The 12,203-nt window shown below is 44.5% G+C and overlaps 1 protein-coding gene across 2 annotated transcripts; it reads right to left on the bottom strand.

Annotated features, from left to right (window-relative positions):
* Nucleotides 1–283: 283 nt before the first annotated feature.
* On the bottom strand, nucleotides 284–5,510 carry npas4a (neuronal PAS domain protein 4a). 2 transcript variants are annotated; one of them, XM_017039119.2, is made up of 8 exons: nucleotides 4,729–5,510; nucleotides 4,175–4,338; nucleotides 3,976–4,078; nucleotides 3,575–3,887; nucleotides 3,330–3,439; nucleotides 3,072–3,207; nucleotides 1,195–2,984; nucleotides 284–1,077 (listed from the first exon to the last, which is right to left on the bottom strand). In XM_017039119.2, the coding sequence occupies exons 1-8, from the start codon at nucleotides 4,901–4,903 to the stop codon at nucleotides 1,049–1,051; spliced, it is 2,820 nt and encodes a 939-aa protein (XP_016894608.1). In that variant the 5' UTR covers nucleotides 4,904–5,510; the 3' UTR covers nucleotides 284–1,048. The 2 variants fall into 2 exon arrangements, with proteins under 2 accessions (XP_016894608.1, XP_016894607.1); XM_017039118.2 differs by lacking the exon at nucleotides 284–1,077 and having other exon boundaries at nucleotides 1,112–2,984.
* Between the last annotated feature and the right edge of the window lie 6,693 nt (nucleotides 5,511–12,203).

Here is a 12,203-nt window from a genome sequence, read left to right as displayed (position 1 = left end):
AGGTCAGGGTCATTTGCAGGCCCACAGGAGCCACCAGTTAAGCTGCCAGCATCGTAAACACTGCTGCTGCTGCTGCAAGAAGATCCAGCTGCTGCCCTCAGGCCCTCACAGACCTGAGGAGCACACATTCAGAGTCTAATGTACAGTACAAGGTGTAGCGGTGGATCTGTGGCATGATCAGATCTCCGGCAAACGTCCACACAATCTCTTGTGAGGCTGTTTTTACATCTCATGATGAACATTCTGAGATTGTCGCATGCCAGGATCTTTTCACATGATGCTCTTTTTCTGTTAGTTTTGTTGCACATCACATCAATACACAATAGAGTTTAGATGGAGAGCTAAATATGAAACGTTAAAGGTTCCAAGCGCAAACTCAAAGCTCAAAGTATCTCAAGCAGAATATTGTTATGAGAGTGTTGATAAAGAAGAAGTGCTTCATTCCCGGAGCTTCAGCTCTGAGGACTGGACAGAATATTTCACAGAGAGAAGTCTGTGTCTTTTTTTTCTTTTCTTTTTTTGATCAGTTTGTAAACATTTGTTTTTCAGTACGTTTGAGGTTTGTGTTTGCGTTGTTCAGCATGTCAGGCAAAAGTGCTATAATTCATCTCCTTATTGAAACAGCAAGAAATGCAACATTTTTTTTGTTGTTCACAACAGTTTTTCACTACGAGTGAATACAAATGCGCATTTGGAAGTTAAACAGCGCTTTAAAGTTCAGAGAGCTTTCTCTGACATTTGATTACATCTGAAACTTATGAGGAGCTGAAGGACAACACAGGGACCCACAACTGAGTTAGTCATGGGTCCATGTGGTTGCACCATCATGTAAATGTCGCACCAGTTTTGTAATAGGTTACAGACTGTGACTGAACAAAAATATTGAGCCAATCTTTGTTCTCAGGAGATGTGTAGGAGTTAAAGTCCTCAAGTTTTATATATACATTATGTATATTTATACACTTAATAATTTTTTACTTTTCAGTAAAAGTGGCTCCACAAAATATGACAATATGCCATACTTGATGAAGTAAGTCACAGACTTATTTTAGAACGGAGGAACACTTCCACTCCCATCTGAAAGGCAAAGCAGAAACAGAGAAAAATGGCCTTTAGTGCTGAATAATCAGATCCTGTATTTGCTTTTGTGAAACCACAATTTTTTAAAAAAGGGAAAAGGACCCAGTTCCTTACCTTGATGGAAGTACTGTGGCGATGGATGACATTGGAGTTGATACAACTCAGGTTGTTGCCCTAAACCAGGGGCGATAGAGGCACCTGCCCCAAACATGGGTTCCAGGACGGCCAGTTCCTCCAGGAGGGACTGAGTGCAAGACACGGTGGGTGAGGGCGAGTTGATGGTCATGGTGGTGACAGGGCTGGGTGAGGCGGTGAGTATGAGGGGAGGGGAAGCTGGGATGGAGGAGCAGGAGGACACAGGAGATGACACCACCTCAATCTCCATAGCTTCCTCCGCAAGCCCCTCCCCTTCCACTTTCACCCCAGCCTCAGGTGCCACAGTCGCCCTGCACCCAGTCATGGAGTTACAATGCGCCGATTGGACGCTACAGAAGTGGCCCACTCTCTCAAACTGGGAGGGTTGGTGCCAGTACACTGGGGTCTGGGGAGAGACCGGGCTGGAGAGATTTGGCACTGGAGAGGAGCAAGGGGAGGAGAAGGAAGGACTGGGAGATTTAGGCGGAGCAGGAGGAGCCAAGTCATCTTGGAGCAGAGTTTCTAGGATGCCCTCTTCAAACAGAGAGTCGTCCTCGTCAAGGAAGATGGGAATGTCCAGGCCTTTCCATGCTTTGATGGGATAAAACTCCCTCGATAATTGGACTGAGTCAACACCAGCAGTTTCTATGGTTGGAGACAGGAAGTGGGAAGGAGAGGAGGAAGGAGACATGGGTGGAGGAGAAAATTTGGACAAGAGTGGATCCAGATAGAATCCCTCTGCCAGTGAGCTGATGTGCTGGGCTAAGAGAGAGATCTCTGCTCTTTCTTTCTCCCTCTCTCTTTCCATAGAGAAGAAAGAGAGGCAGGGCTGTTTGCCTGGTGAAGCCTCAGGGGTAAGGAGGCCTTCAGGGGGACACTGAAGGGGTCCCAGTGGGACATCTACGTATAGTGGACCCCGTACTTCAGGTAGGGTCATGACTGTGCAGTCACCATCCCCTGGGCTGTCAGGAGTGGGGGGAAGCTTCTCATACAGGGAGCCGCTGCAGGACTCCACAGGGAATAGGAGATCAGTCGATGAAGTGGGCAGAGCCAGAGGAAGTTTAGTAGAGAGGGTGGTGGGTGGAGCAGGACTGGAGGCAGTGGTTTGTGGGGAAGAGGAAGTAGCTGATGGAGCCAGAGAAGTGGTGGCTGTGGCTGTGGTGGCAGAGGGCGGAGGTGTGGTGGTGCCACTGGGGTCGAAACTGAAGTGGGGTTCAGTGAATGGGAAACTGGGGCCACTGATGAGGGGAGTGTATGGTGGCGTGCAGACAAACTCTTTGGTCTGCTGAGCTTGTGTGGTGGGGACAGGAGGCAGAGGCAGGGGTAGAGCTGGGAGAGGAGGGTCAAGCTGGAAGGATGGTGGGAGAAGAATGTTCTGGGTTAAAAAGTCTAAGTCTGCCACTGTTTCCACAGTGACGGGGGTTGGGGAGGAGGCAGCTGAGGACCTTTCAGCGGGATGCTGATGGAAGAAGGTTTCCTCTTCCAAAGAGGAGATACTGGAGCGAGGGTCCCCCTCCTGCTGCATGGCTTCTGTGGTGGAGCTCCCTGGTTCATCAGAGGAGCCTACACTGCAGCCAGCAGTGCTAAAGTCAAAGGACTGAGCCGACAAGCCACTGCTGCCAGGGGTGAAGACCTGATCTGGGCTGGACATAGTTTCAGGGGACTGCAAGCTAAGACCCTCTTGCTGAGAGGTACCAGCAGTCAGAACCAGGGTCAGCTGATTGTGCTCTGAGGTGAGCTGTTGACGCACTGACCACGCCTCAGACTCACTGTGAAAGAGAACAAAGTTAGGTTAGTAAGTTTAGTTTTAACATTTTTATATAATGTTACTTTGAAAGGTTAATGTCATTAAATACCTGATTATGTAGTTGTTGCTGCCGATGGGAAACTCTCCAGGCTGCAGCTGAAGCACCATATAAAGCCAAACCCAGGACTGATCCTGAGCCTGGACACGCACCACCATTTCAGCTCTTCCCTCTCCACCTTCTCTCACTGTTGAATAAGCACAAGTTGGCACTGGTTTATAATCCTGTTAATCATTGTGTATTTTTCTCTGTGCACAGTGTGTGTGGGCACAGATGGTTGTAATGAGCATGTATGAAGAGTAAACTTACAGAGGCTGCGGTGTTGAGCAGAGGCATGTGACAGATCCTGTGGGTGGAGGAGGCTGTACCAGGAGCGAGAGCGTAAAGCTGTCACATCAAAGCCCAGATAGCTGCTCACACTGCAGGGAAGAGTGGGCGGTGATGAGTTAGGACCATAATGCTTTACTCATTCTCTAATCTCATAAGACATTATTACACTGCCTGAATCTGAAGCAATAGATATGATGTTGGTGATGATGATGATGTCACCTCACCTGTCCTGTGCTGTCTCTATTCTCATGTCCCGGCCATGCTGGGAATGGAAGCCTGACAAAAACAAGTTGCTGTCAGCCAGAGGTGGAGTGGAGGTCAACTCCCTTTCTGCCACAGGTCCAGATCGGGTTGGGTGGGGCTCCAGAGGGGAGCAAAAACACACCCATACTGGATTGGAGTTCCAGTAAGAACCAGCAACAGGAGTGGTGGAGGGAGGGGAGAGGAGGCATCGAGCTCTAATCAGAACCAGCTTGTTCCCAGCACTCTGCCTCCGCACGGACTTGGAGGTGTTGAAACGGCAGCGGAAGAGACGATCTGTAGCAGAAAATAGGGAGAATAACTTAGTCAAATATATTATAATTATTGTCTAGTTAAAACATGTGACAGTAACGTTTTAAATTACCTATTTCAAGTGAAGAAGAAGTCGACAAGTTGGTCTTAATGATCAGGTGATCGGAGGCGTCGATGATGTCGTACACACTGTCTCCTTGTGCCACAAGGTCCACCTGTGAAATATAACAAACATTAATGTTTACTGTAGCTCTAAAGCTAATTAGTCTAACTTTAAGAGAAATTGATGCGTCAGATCTATGAAGACTCACCATTGAGTGGCCGAGGTGTTCGGAGACGCTGTCAGACATGTACAGAAGCTTCCCTTCTCCAGTGAGCAGCATCAGAAAACCCGGGAGAGCCTGCATCAACTCCGACAATTCGTGGAAAGACAGAAACTGTACGCTGTGTTCAAGGCTGGCTGCAGATCCCGCTTCTGGGTTAAAAGAAAGGAAGACATTGGTGCGTTAATGAAATGCTAATAAAGTATAAAGGAAATCATCAACTCCTAACTGATCTCAGCGTCATTTGCTGCGGACGCATTCGTTTTCAGCACCACGGATAGCGACATGACTCGGTTTGTGTCGTTTAAGTGGTTCAGCACCACGGACAGAAACAAGTCATCGTTGGAGCGCCCTTCATCATCTTCTGAACGCATAGTCAACGATAAAATAAAGCCACTGACATCTACAGATAATGTGGAAAACAGCTCGTTCCCTCTAACACTTGTTGAATCCGATTCCGTGACCGACATCAGTCCAGTTTTTGCAGCAGTGCGACACAAAATCAACAGGTCTTTTCATGAAAGAATAAAATTGACAGTTACCTTGAGTGAAGAAGACGGATTTCCTGGTGTACATGCATGCCAGTGACATGATGTGCAGGTACGAGAGCCGCGCTTTATCTGCTTCAGATATGGGCAACAAGTCCTTCAGGCTCCGGATCTCTGCGTTGATCTGGTCCCTTCGAGCCTTGGAAGCTCCTTTGGTTGAGCGGTACATTGTTGTCAGTTGTTGCGGAAGGAAAAATTCCTGCAGACGAAAGTGAGAGACTTTTCGTTGTTTCGTGCCTCGGCTGAAGTGCAGCTGTCTCTGAGGTGTTTCAAGAGACAGTTTTGTGCGAGTGGAAGGAGATCTGAGGTGTTATTGAACTTTCATCGCAGCTATGGTGTTTTCTTTTTCCTGTCAGCGCCTGTTTCAACTCGCCCACAGCATCCAGCTCGGATGCTGTCCGGCTGCTGGGTGTCTGTCCCTCTCTCTGAGAGCAGCAGGCGAATGTGCGGCTGAGGCAGCCGTCTCTCTCTCTTGCACAGAAGTTTGGAAACTGTAAATCTGGTGGAGGGACTCTGCTCGTCGGTCTCTTATATAGCCTGGGACTCCACCGGAGCAGGGGGGCTCCCAACGCACCAACACCGACGTAAAAGGGAGGGAGGGGAGCAGGGGGGATGTGAATCTCAGTGTTTCTAATGCTGAAGCTCTCCTCTCCCCTCCCTCACCGATGCCCTCTCCTCTCGGTGACTCTTCTTCGACGTCAGCTCTTCCTTTTACTCGCTGATGACGTCCGCCTGAACTCGGGAGCTCCGGCGACGCAAAAAGCCCAATTTGGACAAAACCGAGTAAGGGGCGGAGCTAGAGTAAAACGTAAACGGAGTCACCGGGCTCCTGTGTATTGGAGAAGGATGCAGAGAGGAGGAGTAGTGGTGATGGTGCAGAGGGGGGAGGTGAGGGATGCTGAGCTGCATATGAAACAGCTGTGTGTGTGCGTGTGTGTGTGTGTGTGTTTATATGTCTGGAGCCTGCAGGCGCAGGATGCCCAAACACTGCACTGATGGCACGGAGCTAACACTGCAGGTGTATGTTGGCAAAGTATCGATATATAGTTGATATTGTCGTAGCAGCAACATTTACTGTTACCGTCTTTAACATATTATTGTGATACTGATCCAATCACGTGCTGCTGCTGCTGCTTCCTCATCTGTCAGTGGAGTCATTCATAACCTGCTGCTGCGCTCACACTTAATTAATTTTTTTCTCATAATTGGAATTTGACACGTTAATTTTAAGTGGACAAGTGTCAAAATGCCTCTGTATTTTGCGTCAGCACCGTTTTTTTTTTATCCCATATGCAGCAAACGCACCATTTTTGAAATTTGACGTTAAACGTGTAAATGATACGGTTAATATTCTGAGTGGCTCTGTCACTCAGGAGGTTTTTTCAGAGCCGGCGTTTGTGGAGTAAGAAAAATGCTGCTCAAAGAATACCATCAACAAAACAATGAGTGCAGCTGTTCGTCCAATCAAATGCTCGAACGTACTGCAGCAAATAGATGTTAAAAATAGCTTCACAATCGTATTTCTGTCTCATATGAAATATATATAATGACTCTCCGTCTCCCTCTCTGTTTTGTATAGCTCTCTGACCGCCACTCACGTTTTCTAAATGATTATTAAATATCGATCGGCTATGTTTTGATTCCATTTTGCTGGATGACATTCGTTATCTTTGCTCAGTCTCGTGCAAACCGCCGTCGGTTTTGCGCAAAGCCCGAAAGCCTGTGGTCTCCATCAGCACGTGAGGAAGCGTCAAGACCCGCTGTTTCTAAAAATAGATCTCACTGGTGACCGACACAGAGAGGCGCGCCCCCGCGTCCTGCTCCTAGAGATCTCCAAAATAGATGTGCACACACAGACATACACACCAGGAGATGCAACGTCCACACACACACACACACACACAGCGAGAGAGTTTGACAGTGTTCTGGCACACTTCCTGTAGCCTAGTCTATTTTACCATTCACCGTGCAGGATTTGGGTGAAATATATGTAATACTCCTTTTCTACAGGTCCAAATAAAATGTAGTACAATGTTACAACTGAGTGAAGGTGTTCAACCCACATAAACACTGAGTGAAACATCTTTAGCTTCCTTCAACATGCTTGTCAAGTACTTTTTGAAGCTACGTATGTCCACAATCACTGAGGTCTGACATAATCACAAGTTGCACAGTTTAGTCTGTGAATAAATCAAACTATAAGCCACTAAGAGTTGTCCACAAACGTGTTTATAGGAGCTCTGTACCACCTTTAACATCACATCACTGACTTTGTCTTCGTGTTCTTACAGCTGCTTCTTTCTGGGGTTGCAACAGTGAATCATCTGCTTCATCTCACATCCCTGCCTCCACTGTCTACTGGAAACAGAGGTACTTTCAAAGATATGTCCAACTCTTGAACATGAAGTCATTCAAACAGGTCTTAGAGAAGCCACATCTATGGGGTCTTCATTAGTCTTAGTCTTGACTACTGAGCCATTCTTATGGTAACAAGAGCGTGACCATTTTTTATTGTTTCATAATTTTGGCCAAAGTCACGTGTTGTGTGTTCAAAATAACAATTTGTAAAGAAAAAGTTGAAAAAGTAGAAATAGTGGGGATTTACCGTTGTAAAACTAGAAGTCCTTGGATTTTGACTCGACTAAACTGAGTTAATTCACCTTTAGTGTCAGTGTCAGAATAATCCTATAAATGAGGGTTAGAAAAGTACATAACAAAATATCAACCTTTACATACATGTGCAGTAATGGACAGCATTAGTGAAGGCTAGAGTAAAAGAAAAATTGAGTAAGTGAAGTTTCGGGTTGTTTCCTGACTGGTGGATCATATGTTATGTAAGATATTATTTTCAAACCCTAAAAAAATGCAAAAGTTTTGTACAGAAATAGACATCACATGTTTAAAAAAACGTCTCTCAAAAGAAGAATAGTACTTGGTTTAATATCTTCATAACTGAACAAATGGGCAGACAGCTGGACTCAGAGTCAGGTCTTAAAAAATCTGCTGAATACTTTGATCCACAGTTTGCCATCTTGGACACTTTTCAGTATGCAAAATATAACTCAGAGATGAATCATCCTGTGTGTTGTTGGAGACCTTCAGCTTTGTTTCACTCCTTCTGTGTGCGTCTGGTTTTTGCGCTGTTCTTCTTCCCTGCTGCTCGTGAGTCTGTCTCTCATTCTGCTCCTCTGAGCCCTGGCTTTGTCCAGTGCATACATGCATTTATATTGATTGCTCTTTCCTGATAAGACTGTTGTCTTTTGTATTACTTATTTACATAATGGGATCCAGCCGCAGGAAGCAACAACATGTTAAAAAACTATGTGAACAAAATGTCTGTTTGCAGCTAAATCCATAGTTTGTCCCTATCATAAACAACCTCTTGTTTTATTTAAAAAAATACTCTGTGTGTTTTATATTTTAGGACATTTAAGCCAAAGAAATAAAATCTTCGGGTTGGTCATCTGAATCACATCACACACAGGGCTATGTGGGGATCAGAGCATGTGTAGCAGTGACATCAGTTTTTTATTTTTATTTTTTGTAGCTATTCTGAATGCAGTGTCACAATCGTACATTAATCAATCCACTCAAGCATAATTATGCAGAGCTTGAGCAAATCTCTGATCTTTTTTTTCCCCCACCTGACGCTGAAAGGACCAGGGTTGAGTCATACACTTTGTTTCAGGTGTGACACAAAAGCTTTTGTTTGATTTGACGTGAGATCTGTTCCATCAGAGCGATGTCAAAGACTATCCAGAGACGAGAGGGTCAGCGTCAGAGCTGCCACAGCCACATTTCAGTAGGACATATATGGTAGTGTATTGAATATGTGTCATAACTATGAGGTTATCTACGTTCAGAGTAATAATTGTAAATACAAGACTCCGGGGTGTAGATCCAGATTAGGTGTTCATTTTTTATCAAACATTTTATTCGTTAAAAACTTTGTTGAGTAATTAGTTGAAACCTGGGAGGAAGCCGTCGTCATCTCTAAACCTTTCATCTTTCTCAGTCTATGTGGCATCATGGCATTAATTAATGACATTTTTATCATCCTTTATTTTTACCCAGAGTTGAAAATATGTTTAATCTTGTATTTGACACATCTGACACAAATACATTTGACAGTGAATAATGCATGAATCCTGACACATGAATCATGCCTGTGTGTGAGCAGTTCGTTCATCACTGTTTCTGTTAAAGTACTGCGGCGAGTGTGGTCATATTTGAACTTTGTCTCCAACCTTCAAATATTTGAAATACAGAGAACCCTGTACTGCAACCCTGTTACCTTAAGCCTTATGTCAATGCTTCTTACATTTGTTGCATCTGTTGGATTAATTCTATCGATGCTAAATTTGACCAGTGACACAATGTTCTTAAAAACAAGTAAGGCTGAAACTGTTTGAGATAAATGAGAGGTCACCTTTTATAACAATTTAAATGGATGTCGCATTTTACAGCAGTGTGGTTCTAACAAAAGAAAGAAAGTGCACACGTGTCAAGAGTAGACAATTACGATCCATGTAATGTTTGAATATATTGTTATTTTTTGTAAGTGAAAAGGCTGTTTTCTTCACGTTGGAGAGAAAAACCTATTAGTTGTTTGTTTGTGACTCATTGGCACTTAAGTTGTACCTTGTCCCACACACTGTTGTCTCAAGAGCCTGTGCCATTGTTGCAGTAATCTCAATAATCTCTGCTGTTATTATGAGAGGAGGTTGTATTAGTATCATTGGTGGGTGGCAGAGAACAACATGGCTGAGGTGAAGAGCGGGGGGTCGTGGGGACGAGTGCCATGTCCCCCTGACAACAAATGGACTCAAATGAATCCAATTAGTCCAGTGTCTTTGTGCCAGAAACTCCTGTTTGTGTCAATATTCATGTGGAGTCTCATTTAATCTTATAACCCTCTCCAACCCAATTACTCATCCGGGCTCATTCATTCAGCTGCTCTCTCATTCGCCCATTGATTTCCCCCACTCACACACTCATTCTCACTATTATATGTTTCACACACAAACTACCTGTATTCATCCATTCACACTGTCGTTGGTTTATTCTGTCATTCACAAACATTTCTGACACAAGTTAGACAATCAAACCAGCAAACTGGTGATCGTCTTGGTGCTAACCTTGTTGTCAAACCAGAGGCTCTGCTGTTGTTGTTTTGTAAGGGGTTTGGATTCTTACTTGTCTGCAACCATTGACGTGAGACACAGCTACGGACAATTGCACTGCAGCTTTTTAGACCATGTGTTGTCTGTCAAATAATGCATTCATCAACTGCTGCTTTGAGGGAGAAAAGGCTGCAAAGAGCTCTTCATGAATACATGAATTCAGCTATTCGCTGATGTGATGGCTGATATTTAAATCTCAGGAAAAAAACATGTTCTGGAACATAATTAAACATTCATGGATTCACACAGAGAGCCAATCCTTCACTCACCCACGTAGTCCCTCTCAAACCTCCCCAAATTTTCTCATTAAGGCACATTTCACTCAGTCACACTCTTATTAACCAACACTTACTCTCTGTCACTGTCCTCACACACACACACACACACTTACACAGATGTACAAAGAACAGGAATTTTACACACTCACACCGAGTCATCAACAGGTGTGACTTTCACAGCTCCAGCCGTTGGTAGATTTTAAAACTGTGGACAAGGGACGAGCAGCATGTTCTTTAGTCATCAGAGAGAAAGTGAGAGGACAGATCATCCATCTTTGTCTCCACGGCTCCATCACTCCGTGGTGGGAGCTGCCAGGGTTTAGCACCGTTGAAATGTCAATGATTTCACCAACGATGAGAGATGGACTGTGTTGATCACAAATGTTAATGCGGCTGCAAATAATTGGATTATTTTTGGAGCCCTTCAAACCGGAGAGTGCAGGAGATGAGAGGAGGTGAAGAGGCTAAGAGTGGTCAGTGTGGAGAATATAAATTCAGGGAAAACAAACAGTTTTTTTTTCTAATCCCAGTTGTGAAAAACACTTGTCCTGAGAATAAGAATGTTTTTTTCTAGTTTAGTTTATTTTTACATCCAGAGAGTCAAGGTCTGTGCTCTGCTTCTTAAAAAAGGAAGGAGCTCATCTGTCGCATAGCAACACCTCCCACTCCTGCAGCCAAGCAAGGGGGGGGGGGGGGGGAGGACAAGAGAATGAGAAAGAGAGAGGTGCAGAAAGGGAAGTTAGGGGAAAATAAGTTAATTTAGGGATAGAAAGGCACAGATGGAAACAGGTGGATGGGTGGAGGCAATCCAAGAGCACACTAGGTCAAGCACTGGTCATTGGTCCATCACAGTGGAACATACACACAGCTGTGGTCATAGCGTAGCAGGTAGTCTCCTATTCATGTGTCAAAGCCATGCACAGACAGAACCAACAGGACAACTCCTCAAAGGGAAGTCCTCTGTTTGAGCCAGAACATGAACCAGCAACTCTCCTGCTGTGAGTAGACAGTGCTAACCAACGCCCCCACCCTTATAAAGTTGTTGTTATTAATTGCTTGATGTCATGTCACTTAATAACAAACCTGCTGTTTGTGATTGTCAGATATCTTTTTATGCTTATCTTTGTATTATTTTGTTAAAATTCACAACATTTTCAATGAAAGATGTGACAATAATTCCAACATAATATTATTCTCATGCTACTGCCATATGTCCCTCATATGCTTTGATAGAAATGCTAAAGTGAAGTCACGAACCAAAAAATCCAAACAACTGGGCTACATGATTGTTGATGCTAAACGCTGACATGTCAGCACTGAATGGTTTACATGTGTTTTCTAATGTAAACTGTTACTGAGGCGATGCACAAATGAGCACATTCATGTATAGACAGTGCTGCGGTTCACACTGTTTAACTTCACTGCATGTCTCTCTCTGATTTGACGCCTAATCCACCACCAAACAAGGACTTGTGAATAAACCATACAAACACCCACGCTCTGAGCTCCACCCACGCTCCTGCTCCTCACCTCCTGCCTGTGTCCCTCACTCCCTGCCTCTCTTTCTGCATTTGGCTTTGTGAGCCAGTGCCCTTCTACCTTTTCTCTCATTTTCTCTTTTCAATATCCAGTTTATTTTTAGCAGCCGGGGCACATAACAGAGGGCACAAGTTTTTCATCAACTCTCTTTAGTTGTTGATTGAGTTACCTGTCTGCTCAAGGTCCCCTGGTCTATGCTTAGACTCACAGAAGATCAGGAGGACAATACCTGAATAGATGGCTGCATACATCTATTCAAAATGGGTTCTGTCATAACAGGCTTCATTATGATATGAGAGAATGAATCTGTGTGTGTGTGTGAGTGTGTGTGAGTGCTCAAGGATAAGATCTGTATCAGAGAGCAGCTGGAAACAAGAGGGATATCGTCATCAAAAAACAACGTATAGCATCCATTAATGTGCGTCACATAATTAAAGTCCTCGTGTCATTAGACATTTCTGATGTACAC

This window comes from Cynoglossus semilaevis, chromosome 15 (genome assembly GCF_000523025.1).
Source record: "Cynoglossus semilaevis isolate Cse_v1.0 chromosome 15, Cse_v1.0, whole genome shotgun sequence".
In the NCBI taxonomy this organism is placed as follows: Eukaryota; Metazoa; Chordata; class Actinopteri; order Pleuronectiformes; family Cynoglossidae; genus Cynoglossus; species Cynoglossus semilaevis.
Note: the sequence above shows the minus strand (reverse complement) of the source record. Positions and strands in the feature narration are given on the sequence as shown.

Bases quoted from the DNA above. Each gene is read 5' to 3' on its own strand.
- npas4a (XM_017039118.2), bottom strand. From the start codon at position 4,903: ATGTACCGCTCAACCAAAGGAGCTTCCAAGGCTCGAAGGGACCAGATC. The intron at 4,339-4,728 runs GTAACTGTCAAT...CTTTTAACCCAG, and splicing joins ATCCGTCTTCTTCACTCAAG to AAGCGGGATCTGCAGCCAGC. The intron at 4,079-4,174 runs GTGAGTCTTCAT...TATATTTCACAG, and splicing joins AACACCTCGGCCACTCAATG to GTGGACCTTGTGGCACAAGG.